This window comes from Podarcis bocagei (assembly GCF_964188305.1).
Source record: "Podarcis bocagei genome assembly, chromosome: 2".
Classification (NCBI taxonomy): Eukaryota; Metazoa; Chordata; class Lepidosauria; order Squamata; family Lacertidae; genus Podarcis; species Podarcis bocagei.
Genome location: NC_138126.1, coordinates 108614604 through 108627094, shown reverse-complemented (window position 1 = coordinate 108627094; position 12491 = coordinate 108614604). Strand labels below are relative to the sequence as shown.

The 12491-nt window shown below is 50.2% G+C and overlaps 1 protein-coding gene across 1 annotated transcript in view; it reads right to left on the bottom strand.

Moving 5' to 3' along the window:
• FAM20A (FAM20A golgi associated secretory pathway pseudokinase) overlaps window positions 1-12491 on the bottom strand; it is a gene marked incomplete at its 5' end in the record, with an annotated part of 47775 nt that overhangs the window by 7201 nt on the left and 28083 nt on the right. Inside the window, 4 exons of the mRNA XM_081181427.1 lie at window positions 1458-1567; window positions 2735-2915; window positions 3691-3806; window positions 10792-10884. Of these exons, the coding sequence (XP_081037553.1) occupies window positions 1458-1567; window positions 2735-2915; window positions 3691-3806; window positions 10792-10884 (500 nt within the window). The remainder of the gene's footprint in view (window positions 1-1457; window positions 1568-2734; window positions 2916-3690; window positions 3807-10791; window positions 10885-12491) is intronic.

Sequence of the window (12491 nt, the reverse complement as noted above, 5' to 3'; positions counted from 1 at the left end):
TTAGTTATGAACACTTAGACACGCTTAAGAGTTTCCCCCGTTTTAGACTTGTTTTCTTCTAACAGATCCATCACCATTCTATTTTATTAGGACTGACCTAGAACTCTCAGAGGGCAGACTTGATGCATCCAGCTGTTAAGCACTTTAAAACCCTGTTGATCAATGGATGAGCGTTCGGCATGCGCTTCAACTCCCCCACTGAAATCAATGGAGCTTAGGAGTCTTACCTTTGGTTGCATTGAGCCAGAAATCTGCAGAGAAACAGGCCACTTTGAAGGGGAATGCTATAGGGAAAGTATTTGTCGCAGCAATTCAAAAGCGAGGGGAGCTTACTCGTGTCATCCCTTTAGGAGCTAAGGCTGAAAAAATAGTGGCTTGCCATGGCTTTCCAGTGGGACCATTGCACTAGGAGCTAAACCAGGAGGGCTTTAACCTCTTGCTTCTGCCATGGCCCCAAACTGGAACAGGAGGGATTCAAGCCTGATACTGTCATTGCGAAGAAGATTCCTATTTGTTTGGTTCCTGCAGCTAAAGGAAAGATCGGGCCAAGGAGAAGGAGGAAGCAGCAGTAGAAAAAGGATGTGATGTGTCATTTTGGACTCACAGCTGTCCATGGAGGCACAGGTCAACTCTGTATCAGGAATTTTTTTATATCTAACGTTTTACAATTTTTTATGTGTTGTAAGCTGCCCACAGTAGCTGGGGAAACCCAGCCAGATGGGTGGGGTATAAATATATGCATTATTATTATTATTATTCCATTTCTGCTTTATAAGCCTTTAGCAAACTAGATGCATACAGTGAGGAGATTTCACCCCTCCCATTGCAAGAATCTGCTCGTTTTCCAGAGAGGAGGGGGCGGATTGTGCTTGCTACTTATTCCGCTCCAGCCTCACTTCAAAGGGGGAGACTGAGAGTTATCTCTGTGTAGATAAGGTCACTGCAGAAAGCAGCTGTAACACTCAGTGCAGTCCAGCATCTCCATTTGTGTATGGTTTGTATAGTACAGTAGCTGTAGTGAATAAAATAAGATATTCTTCAGCGCTGTCGTCCGAGTGATTTATGCTCTGCTATACTCTGCCGTGCACTGCTGTCTTCTGGAAGTGAGTTCGGTGCTCACAGCTCTGAGTTGTGAGTCCACAGCACTTAGACCTGTTCCTGCAGAAGAGGGTCTCTGGAAGTGCTACCCCAGCTCGCCTGGCCCAGTCGGGGCTGAAGTGGTTCAGCCCAGTTGGTGGCATGGGCTCAAAGGCAAAGCTGACATACAGGTCACTGGTGTTTTAAAACTTTTGCATAACGGCTAGAAACAAGCTGATCTCAGAGCAGAAAACATGCTACCAGTGCTGCCAAACTATTTACAAGCCATCTGGTTTCAACATAGCAAGCGACATTTGCAACATCCGCGACAGCGTGTCAGATCCATGAGATTAATTATTACTTTGCTGTTTCCCACTTACCTATTAAGAAGTCAAATATTGCCATGTCGATGATATTGAGTAGCCGAGTGCCGCTGCTGTAAGGATAAATCTCCTTCACTGTGTTGCAGTAGAGTGGATTCACTTCCCATCTGCGAGAAACGCCAAAGGAAGGGGTTGAGTGCTAGCACAACTATTCTGGGAGTTCCTCCCTGTTTTCTGAAATAGTCGGGAACCGGTCCTGCATTTATTACACTGGCTCTTTAGTTAGGATATACAACACTAGGTTTCCCGAATCTGGTGTCCTCCAGATGGTGTGGTGTAACAATTTCTGGAGGGTACCAAGTTGGGGCTGATGGGAGTTGTGGCCAAGCACCATTCATTGGGGAAACCTGGTCTGTGCTGCTTTTGAGCAGGTAGCTACTTTTCTAGAACAGTTGTCAATCTCTTCTGTGTGGGAATGAGTTGGCCAGTGATACTTCTGGTGGCATCAGATCTCGGCCTGTTTTGTTCTGGCAGTGGTAGGTAAAAGGAACAACATACCCATGCTTTTCTGAAATGATATTAACAAACCAAAGTTAGGGATATGGGTGGGGCCCAAGTGCTCTATCGATGGACAAAAGCTTATGCTTCTTGCACCAAAGGACAGTGGTGATTCTCAACCAGGCACTTGTTCAGAGATAGAGCAGGTCTTCTGTGCCTCTTCTCTAAACATTCAGTAAAGTCATTCTCAGGCACGTTCTTGAGTGAAAGGTAAAGGTAAAGGGACCGCTGACCGTTAGGTCCAGACGCAAACGACTCTGGGGTTGCGGCGCTCATCTCGCTTTACTGGCCGAGGGAGCCAGTGTACAGCTTCCGGGTCATGTGGCCAGCATGACTAAGCTGCTTCTGGCAAACCAGAGCAGTGCACGGAAATGGCATTTACCTTCCTGCCGGAGCTGTACCTATTTATCTACTTGCACTTGACGTGCTTTCGAACTGCTAGGTGGGCAGGAGATGGCACTGAACAACGGGAGCTCACCCCATCGTGGGGATTCGAACCACCGACCTTCTGATCGGCAAGCCCTAGGCTCAATGGTTTTGACCACAGCGCCACCCACGTCTTGAGTGAAACAGCAATACAATAGTTTGGTAAAGCAAGCTGAACATGCTTAGGACGACACCCTTAGTTTAACCTTCATAAAATAGAAATACTTCCGACGTCTGAAGGACTGCTAAGCCCAACAAATACTGCAAAATATACAGTCAGTTTCAAGTGCTATATAAATAAGAATACGAGTTGAGGGCAGGCCAAGAGAGAGATTCATTTACCCACTTACTCCTCTTTTCCAGCAAAGGTGTAGGATCGTATCCATGGGTTTGGGATGGAGATTCTTGGTGCCAGGTTGAGAGATGGTAGGAAAACAGAGAGGGATCCTTCCAGCAGGTGAGGATTCCCACACACGGCATATTCTGTCTTGCACATATAAGGGCATTTGGCAAAGAAACAGACATTGCTGGCTGCAGAAAGAGCAGAATCTATGAGTGAAAGGGCTAATGCAGCGCTGCACAGTTTTAAGAATCTGGGGAACCTTGGTGAAAACATGAGATCAGTTATTTTCTCATATTAAAGCGATATGTCATTAAGATCACAGGGGAAATAACATCTTAAGTTACATACGAGGCATCATTTTGAACCCACCTTTATTTATACACTTCATAAATCACAACGGTTTGTGGAGTGGCTTGTGATTTTTTGAACATTTGGGATAGGCAGTAGCAGCATGGTCCCCTATCACTGACAAGGCTAGATGCCAGAAAGCAGAGCAAAACAGAGCAAACATTTCTCTTCAAATCGTATAAATCGTTCGCCTTTTATTAAGGAAGCAGAGCAAACATCGCTAGGCCACACTCTTCCTGATGGAGGAGTACAATGGCTACTTCATATGTGACAAATGTCCTGGGCAAATACTAGTCTTTAAAAGAAAAATTGCAATTATCACAAATGCTGATCTTGTTTGTGCTGTTTTTGCTGCATGCATGCTCTCTGGAAAGCTGTGGCCAGCTCATACATTTTTTCCAAACAAACAAATACGCCAGAGCTTCCTAGCACAGGGTATCCACAGCATGAGATGCAAGGGCAATCACTATGTCACACACGCTGTGCGGTTTGCACCGTGCGTGTTTTTTCCTACGTAGAAGAGATATCTGTGTCATGTTTGAAGCAGCTCTTAAAACCACAGCTTCTGGAAAGCTGTTGTTTTCCTCTTCTGCAGATAGCGCAGGTGAAACTTACCTGGCGAAACAAAAAAGACACTTTGCAGGATTTCATTTTTGGTGACCTCTAAGATTTCCTTTGTAACGTTAATCATTCTCCCAACCACCGGAGGGACGCGGCGGAAATCCAGGATTCTGCAGTGGGGAGAAGGGAGGCATCAGCTAGGAAAGTACAGTCGTACCTTGGTAGTCAAACGGAATCTGTTCCAGAAGTCCAAAACATTCAGAAACCAAAGCACGGCTTCCAATTGGCCGCAAGAAGCTCCTGCAACCAATCAGAAGCTGTGGAAGCCCCGTTGGATGTTCGGCTTCCAAAAATAGTTTGCAAACTGCAACAGTCACTTCCAGGCTTGCAGCGTTTGGGAGCCAAAATGTTCAAGAACTAAGCTGTTCGAAAACCAAGGTACAACTGTATTTCTTAGAGTAAACAGAAGTAGCAGACCCTTCCCATTAATCCATAGCAGGGGGAGTTGTTCTTCCCATTGTAAAACTGAGCACACTTCCCCAGACCAGATCTGGCCAGCTGATCCAATATATTTAGTACGCTCTTGAGTAGGAATCCAGCCAAATGGGTCTGCCTGCTACGATGGCATTATCTGTACAGTAGTGCCCCGCAAGACGAATGCCTCGCAAGACAAAAAACTCGCTAGACGAAAGGTTTTTTCGTCCGCGATTTGCCTCGCAAGACGAATTCCCCTATGGGCTTGCTTCGCAAGACGAAAGCCCATAGGGAAATCTCCGGGGACCTCTTTTAAATGCTAGCGGTGGGGAGCAAAGCCTTTCCCCCCCCCCCCTCCGGCCTTCAGAAGAGGTCCAGGAAGGCTGGCGGGGGCCAAAAGGCTTTGCTCCCCAGCGCCAGCATTTTAAAAGCAGTCCGGCATAGCAGGGAAGCGCTTCCTGCTATCCCGGACGGCTTTTGAAGGCAGGAGAGATCCGCGAAGCCTGGGCGCGCTGCGCGCAGGCTTCGGCATGCCGGCAAGTCTCCGCCAGCAGCGGCAGAGCTGCCGCTGCTGGCAGAGAGATCCGCGAAGCCTGGGCGCGCTGCGCGCAGGCTTCGGCATGCCGGCAAGTCTCCACCAGCAGCGGCAACGCTGCCGCTGCTGGGGGAGAGATCTGCGAAGCCTGGGCGCGCTGCGCGCAGGCTTCTGCATGCCGGCAAGTCTCCGCCAGCAGCGGCAACGCTGCCGCTGCTGGGGGAGAGATCTGCGAAGCCTGGGCATGCCGGCAAGTCTCCGCCAGCAGCGGCAACGCTGCCGCTGCTGGGGGAGAGATCTGGGAGGCCTGGGCGCGCTGCGCGCAGGCTTCGGCATGCCGGCAAGTCTCCACCAGCAGCGGCAACGCTGCCGCTGCTGGGGGAGAGATCTGCGAAGCCTGGGCGCGCTGCGCGCAGGCTTCTGCATGCCGGCAAGTCTCCGCCAGCAGCGGCAACGCTGCCGCTGCTGGGGGAGAGATCTGCGAAGCCTGGGCATGCCGGCAAGTCTCCGCCAGCAGCGGCAACGCTGCCGCTGCTGGGGGAGAGATCTGCGAGGCCTGGGCGCGCTGCGCGCAGGCTTCGGCATGCCGGCAAGTCTCCGCCAGCAGCGGCAACGCTGCCGCTGCTGGGGGAGAGATCTGCGAAGCCTGGGCATGCCGGCAAGTCTCCGCCAGCAGCGGCAACGCTGCCGCTGCTGGGGGAGAGATCTGCGAGGCCTGGGCGCGCTGCGCGCAGGCTTCGGCATGCCGGCAAGTCTCCGCCAGCAGCGGCAACGCTGCCGCTGCTGGGGGAGAGATCTGCGAAGCCTGGGCATGCCGGCAAGTCTCCGCCAGCAGCGGCAACGCTGCCGCTGCTGGGGGAGAGATCTGCGAGGCCTGGGCGCGCTGCGCGCAGGCTTCGGCATGCCGGCAAGTCTCCGCCAGCAGCGGCAACGCTGCCGCTGCTGGGGGAGAGATCTGCGAAGCCTGGGCATGCCGGCAAGTCTCCGCCAGCAGCGGCAACGCTGCCGCTGCTGGGGGAGAGATCTGCGAAGCCTGGGCATGCCGGCAAGTCTCCGCCAGCAGCGGCAACGCTGCCGCTGCTGGGGGAGAGATCTGCGAGGCCTGGGCGCGCTGCGCGCAGGCTTCGGCATGCCGGCAAGTCTCCGCCAGCAGCGGCAACGCTGCCGCTGCTGGGGGAGAGATCTGCGAAGCCTGGGCATGCCGGCAAGTCTCCGCCAGCAGCGGCAACGCTGCCGCTGCTGGGGGAGAGATCTGCGAGGCCTGGGCGCGCTGCGCGCAGGCTTCGGCATGCCGGCAAGTCTCCGCCAGCAGCGGCAACGCTGCCGCTGCTGGGGGAGAGATCTGCGAAGCCTGGGCATGCCGGCAAGTCTCCGCCAGCAGCGGCAACGCTGCCGCTGCTGGGGGAGAGATCTGCGAAGCCTGGGCATGCCGGCAAGTCTCCGCCAGCAGCGGCAACGCTGCCGCTGCTGGGGGAGAGATCTGCGAGGCCTGGGCGCGCTGCGCGCAGGCTTCGGCATGCCGGCAAGTCTCCGCCAGCAGCGGCAACGCTGCCGCTGCTGGGGGAGAGATCTGCGAGGCCTGGGCGCCCTGCTGCCCCACCTGGCCCCGCCGCCCCACTTCGGAAAGGTGTTCCGAAGTGGGGCGCGGGGGCGGGGACACCTGGCCCCGCTGCCCCACTTCAGAAAGCTGTTCCGAAGTGGGGCGGGGGGGCAGGGACACCTGGCCCCGCCGCCCCACTTTGGAAAGGTGTTCCGAAGTGGGGCGCGGGGGCGGGGACACCTGGCCCCGCCGCCCCACTTCAGAAAGCTGTTCCGAAGTGGGGCGGGGGGGGCAGGGACACCTGGCCCCGCCGCCCCACTTTGGAAAGGTGTTCCGAAGTGGGGCGCGGGGGCGGGGACACCTGGCCCCGCCGCCCCACTTCAGAAAGCTGTTCCGAAGTGGGGCGGGGGGGCAGGGACACCTTCTGAAGGCGGGCAGGGGGCGAAAGTCTTTGTCCCCCCTGCCTGCCTTCCCAGGGGCTTTTAAATCGCCCCGGACAGCGGAGAAGTCCTCCGCTGTCCGGAGCGATTTTAAAATGCCGCCCGCCAGCATTTTAAGATCGCCCCGCACAGCGGAGAAGTCCTCCGCTGTCCCAGGGTTTTTTAAAATGCTGGGGGTGGGAAGAAAAGCCCTTGTCCCCCCCCCCCCAGCCTTCAGAAGAGGTCCGGGGACAGACTGTCCCCGGACCTGGCCTGAAGGTGGTTTCCCTAGGAACGCATTAATTGATTTTCAATGCATTCCTATGGGAAACCGTGCATCGCAAGACGAAAAACCCGCAAGACGAAGAGAATTGCGGAACGAATTAATTTCGTCTTGCGAGGCACCACTGTAGTTTACTGTGTGTGAAGAAGAATGTGCCAATTCTGTTTCCTGCAGAGCATTCTTTTAAAGTTCCCTGCATTCTTCAACGTGGTTTATATATTACATTACTTTTATTGCATTTAGTGAAGCACTGGCTATTTTCCCAACTAGATTATTTTGAATAATGACAGCCAGCTGAGAATTGTGAAGCTAGATTTTACATTGTGGGCTTATATTGCATTGTCCATTAAGTCTAGGCAAGATTAAATTGTGCGCTAAGTGCCCCACATAACAGAACCTCAGCAAAGCTGGAATGTGATCTGGTTTAATGACTAAAGGGATTGACCAAGGAAAAGGCTGCGCCCGCTTTGCGCCCAACACCCGGTTTCTAAAATTTTCCTGCCAATAAAGAAAAGGACAACTCTTTCCTTTTTACAAGATAAGGGAACAATTTTAAGCCTCAGGACAATTTAGAATAATCATAGTGAATAAATGACAGATGGTGCAAGGCCAAAGCACTCATTTCACTGCCAAGATTTCAGGGTGAAAAAGAAGGAAGCTTTGCTCTCCTTTGTAGAGAGGCACTCAGCTGACTGATAAAAATGTATGATTCATAGGTTCAGTTCTTCTTAAATTGGACCTCAACTTTCATCCCTTTTGTATGATGAATTTCTGCAACAGAAGTTGGGGGCAGAAATGTGACTTGAGGTGAAATATCAGTATCAAATAGCTGTTTCCTTTGCAGCTCATGGTTTTTATTTGTAGCTTGATGGCAGAGAGCATGCCTTGCATGCAGTAGACCTCCTGGTTTAATCCCAGGGCAGGGATTGGAAGTGTTATGTACTGAAGTTCTCACCCTGGGCCAGCAGGGGGATACTGTAGATAGTTATGCAAATAAGGGATCGAAAGTGACATTCAGTGATTGGATAGTTTTAGAAAATGGTTACTATTGCGTTCTAGAGGAGCTCTATATAAGCAGGCTGGCTGAAGCCTTCAGTTCAGTTCTGTCCTGGCCTGTGAATAAACAAGAGCTGTTTGAAGAATCGCTGTGTCGTCTGATATGTTCACCCACAACCTAACAGGAAGGAGACCCTTTTGAAAGCTTGGAGAGCTGCTGTCCTTCAGTGTAGAGCCTGTAGACAAGGCTGATTTGGATGGATCAGTCGTCTGGCTTGGCATAAAAACACTTCCTGCGTTCCAAGTATCCAGAGAATAGGTGCAACATGACTGGGACAACCAGTGGTACAGGAGGGGGAAGAACCCTCTGCCTTTAATAGTTGCATAAATGAGGGGTGGTTCCCCCCCTCCTGCTGAAATTCTACATACCTATTGAACGAAGAACAGTCATGTCTTCCTTTGCATCAGATTACTTTAAAAAAATAATAATGGGTGTGTGTGGGTGTTCCCAAATACTTAGTAAAACAAAGCTTTGATAACGAAGCTCCAAGAGCAAACAACTGCAAAGCATCGTCCTGTGCTGTTAAGTGGAGGAAAATATTCACTGCTGTTGTTAATATTTAAGTCACCAGGGAGCCCTGATCATCACAGGTCTTAAGGGAAAGTCCATTGGTCAGTGGTAGATCATCTGCTCTGAATGCAGAAAGCCCCGGGTTCAAACTACAGCATCATCAGGTAGGGCTGAGGAAAAATAGCCCGTCCTGAAACATTGGAGAGCCTCTGTCAGTCAGTGTAGACAATCCTGAGCTAGAGGAACCAATGGGCTGACTTAGTACAGGGGCAGTGCTTCCCCAAGTTGGGTCTTCAGCTGTTTTCGGACTACAATTCCCATCATCTTTGATGGGATGCTAGCTAGGGATGATGGGAGTTGTAGTCCAAAAACAGCTGGAGTCCCAAGTTTGGGAAACACTGGTATAAGCCAACTTCCTATGCCTCCAAATTGTATGTTATATTTTGAGAGTCACTGGTGTGTGTGTGTGTGTGTGTGTGTGTGTGTGTGTGTGTGTGTGTGTGTAGCCAGTCAACTTAAGCAGCTCCATGAAGATTTTCTTCATTCTTCAGTCCCCATTAGTGGCCCATCATCCAAAAACATGTCCTCTCTCTGTGTCTTGGCACATCTCCCGCATGCGCATGCTCAACCGTGTATTGTCTACAAATATGCAGACCAGCTGCAGCCTCACTTGTTGTGGCGCCATTTCGCTATTGTTGCTCTCGGTACAGAGGCAATTCAGAAAGGCTCTTGACTGATGCTCTGTATGTGCCGTGCATGCGAGAGCTTTGCACAACCTGCAAACTCTCGGAAGACCCTTCCAAGTGGGACATTTATTTCTACTGCCGAGGCTGATTCAAACCACCGAAAATTGCAAATGGTGCTGTGTGGGCTCGGTGGTGTTTTCTCAGTAGAGCAAAACATTATTGGCTGGTGAGTCAGTAACCACCAGGCAGACTGACTAATACTGGCACAGAAGCCACTTAAAAATGCCCCCAAGTCAGCTGGAACTCGCTTTTTAGCCTGTTGCTTGCTCAACACAAAAACAAAACAAAAGCTTGGCTTGGGTCTGACTGAGGACTTGGTGAGACACACCAAGCCAAATGCAGCCATATTTTTGCAGCCCGCCAGATGCTTGACAGGCAACTAAAGCGGGAGATGGATTGAGCCCATAATAGGCTGCCACATACATACATAAGCTGGTGTTTAACGTGTGGTGCAAAAACATGTTGTGCAAGACTGATCTAGCTTTTGGGATGGCCCGGTTACATTTCCTATTAGGAAATGGAAAAGATTCACACTTCAGGAGTGTAAAACCAGGGATGTACGTAATGTCCTGTGGAGCTGGAACGGTTTGGAGTAGGGAGCGATATTGGAAAATAAGGAACATACTGTATTGTGACAAGTGCTGGAAAATTCAGACAATTTGCTTTATGCTCCTCATCTGTGCTGGTGGCAGCTCCTCTGGCCTGTGCGTGTTTTAAGAACATAAGATCAGACCAAAGACCCATGTAGTCCAGCATTCTGTTCTCCTAGGTGGGATCCAACTAACGTGTTCCACCAGCTCAAAGATTCTGGCTTGAGCAACAATTTGAGCAACACTTATCTGTACAAACTGGCAGCTCTACAGAGTTTCAGACAGGTGTGTGTGTGTGTGTGTGTGTGTGTGTGTGTGTTTCTCAGCCCTACCTGGTGGCGATTAAACCTGGCACCTTCAGAACGCAATACAGATGTTCCACCACTGACCTGCCATAGCCTTTCCTGATGATCCCAGACACCAATATTCATGCCTGTGGCCACTGAAATGCATATACCAGGAAAGGCATACTATGGGCAGCTTGAAACAGACGTCATATACAGTGGTACCTCGGGTTAAGAACTCCCCCCGCACTCCTCTTCCTCCACCAGTGCTCCTGGTCAAGTACTGCATGAAATACAGTGGTACCTCGGGTTAAGTAGTTAATTCGTTCTGGAGGTCCGTTCTTAACCTGAAACTGTTCTTAACCTGAAGCACCACTTTAGCTAATGGGGCCTCCTGCTGCCACTGCACAATTTCTGTTCTTATCCTGAATCAAAGTTCTTAACCCAAGGTAATATTTCTGGGTTAGCGGAATCTGTAACCTGAAGCGTATGTAACCTGAAGCGTATGTAACCCGAGGTACCACTGTATTGTTGAAATCTGAATGCAGATCTCTAAATCCCCTCTCCTAAGGAATCTCTCCTAAGGAATCTCTTCTTATGACAACACTACCACTCCTTGGGCTTTTGAGCATTGCAGATCTTGTTTTCTTCTCCCTGAAGTAAGGTTAGGCCCCAAATATACGTCCAAAGAAGGGGTGAGCAAGAGCATCAAATTACCTGTCCAGGTGGAAGGCAGCTATTTCTGCATTGTGCCTTTGAAAGTCAACAAAATAGAAAAAGTCTTCTGGAGTCTCCTCGTCTCGTTTCTGTCTGAAAGGAAGATAGGGGTCACTAAGAGAAGGGAGATTCCTTCTGCATAACCGTTGACATCCTCCTGAGTGCAAGGAAAGTATTTATGGTACAACTAGAGAAGCAGGACAAATGATTGTCGGAACAGACGACTGTGAAATCGTCTCTGTGTTAACGTGTCTCTGTGCTTATTCTAAAATACAGAAAAATGGTGCCTATTACCCCCCTTTTTAAAGGTGAGGCAAGTCTGCACAAGAGGGCTGCAAAATAATAAGGCTGCCTTCAACCTTAGCTTAACTTTAATTGTGTTCAATTAATGTTGGTGGGCTGTTGGTTTTTTTATTTTCTATTTTCTAACTAGTAATCTCTGCTGACTGATTCACCAGGAGCACCTCTATGACAGAATTGACAATTTAAACATATATATATAATCAGAATATTATTTGCCAAGCAAGTGCTTACAAAACCTGTGGGTGGGTAGCAGGTACCATCTTAGAAGAGTCATTTTATGCTCTCTCACACAAAGGGAATGCCTCTTCTAAGATGGCTCCTGCTGTGACATAGAGCTGCATCATCTAAAAACGAGAAGCATTTTTTTCAATCTCTAGAGGGGGGGAATCCAACTGATTTATTTTTAAAAAAAAATCCCATACAAATAATCAGTTAAGATTTAGTTGCTCAAGTTGCAGCTCTAATTTTTATTTCAATTAAGTAAACATACCTCATTCTCACACTTCCTGTGTGCTTTTCCTCCCTCTTTCTCTTTCTCTCTTTGTTGAGTAAGGCCTTCCAGATGTTATTGGACTCCCATCAGCCTCCCCCCAGGGACGGCCAATGGCCAGTGAGGAAGGGAGCTGTGGTCCAGTAACATCTTCCTCACCCTTGTAGAAGTTACCATCTTGTGCCAGAGTGGAAAGGGAAAGCTAATGTCCTGTTCACTCAGAGCAAGAATGGTCCAATTCACTTCTTTCTTTCTTTTTGCATTTAATTCCCTGTCAGGGGCGCGGACTTATAAAAAATATTGGGGGGGCCCGGGAAAGCTCATGAATAATAAATAAGCTCATGAATATGCAGATAAAGTGGCGCCGCCTCCTCGTGAGCAAATAGGGGAGAGCGTGCTGCGCCTATTAATCAGCTCCGAAGGAAATTGGGTGGAGCTTTTGCTCGGGAGGGAGGGCAGGAGGCATGCAGCCCGACCCTGTGCATTTTGGGCTGGGGAGGGGCGGCGGTGGCGCTCTGCTGGAGGGGTGCCTGAGATTATTGGGGGGCAGAGCCCCCCCAAACGAATTTTTGAGGGGGCTCGGGCCCCCTCAGGCCCCATGGAGTCGGTGCCTATGTCCTGTCCACAACCTTATTCCTTAACTTTGTGCCTTATTAAGAATGGCTGACACCTACTGGTGAAGGTCCCCTGAGAGAAGAAAATCTGTTAGTAGAACGAGGAGGCAGGCAATTTTTAGCAGCACTCCCCCTTGCAGCACTTTGTACTGCCCCCCATCTGTTCTAGATTGAAGCAGATTTAAAGGGAGTGTAGGGTACGCTGGGGGAAGTGGGGAAAATCAGTGAAAGTGGCAGTGTGGTGTAGTGGTTAAGAGCAGTGGACTTGTAATCTGGTGAACCGGGTTTGATTC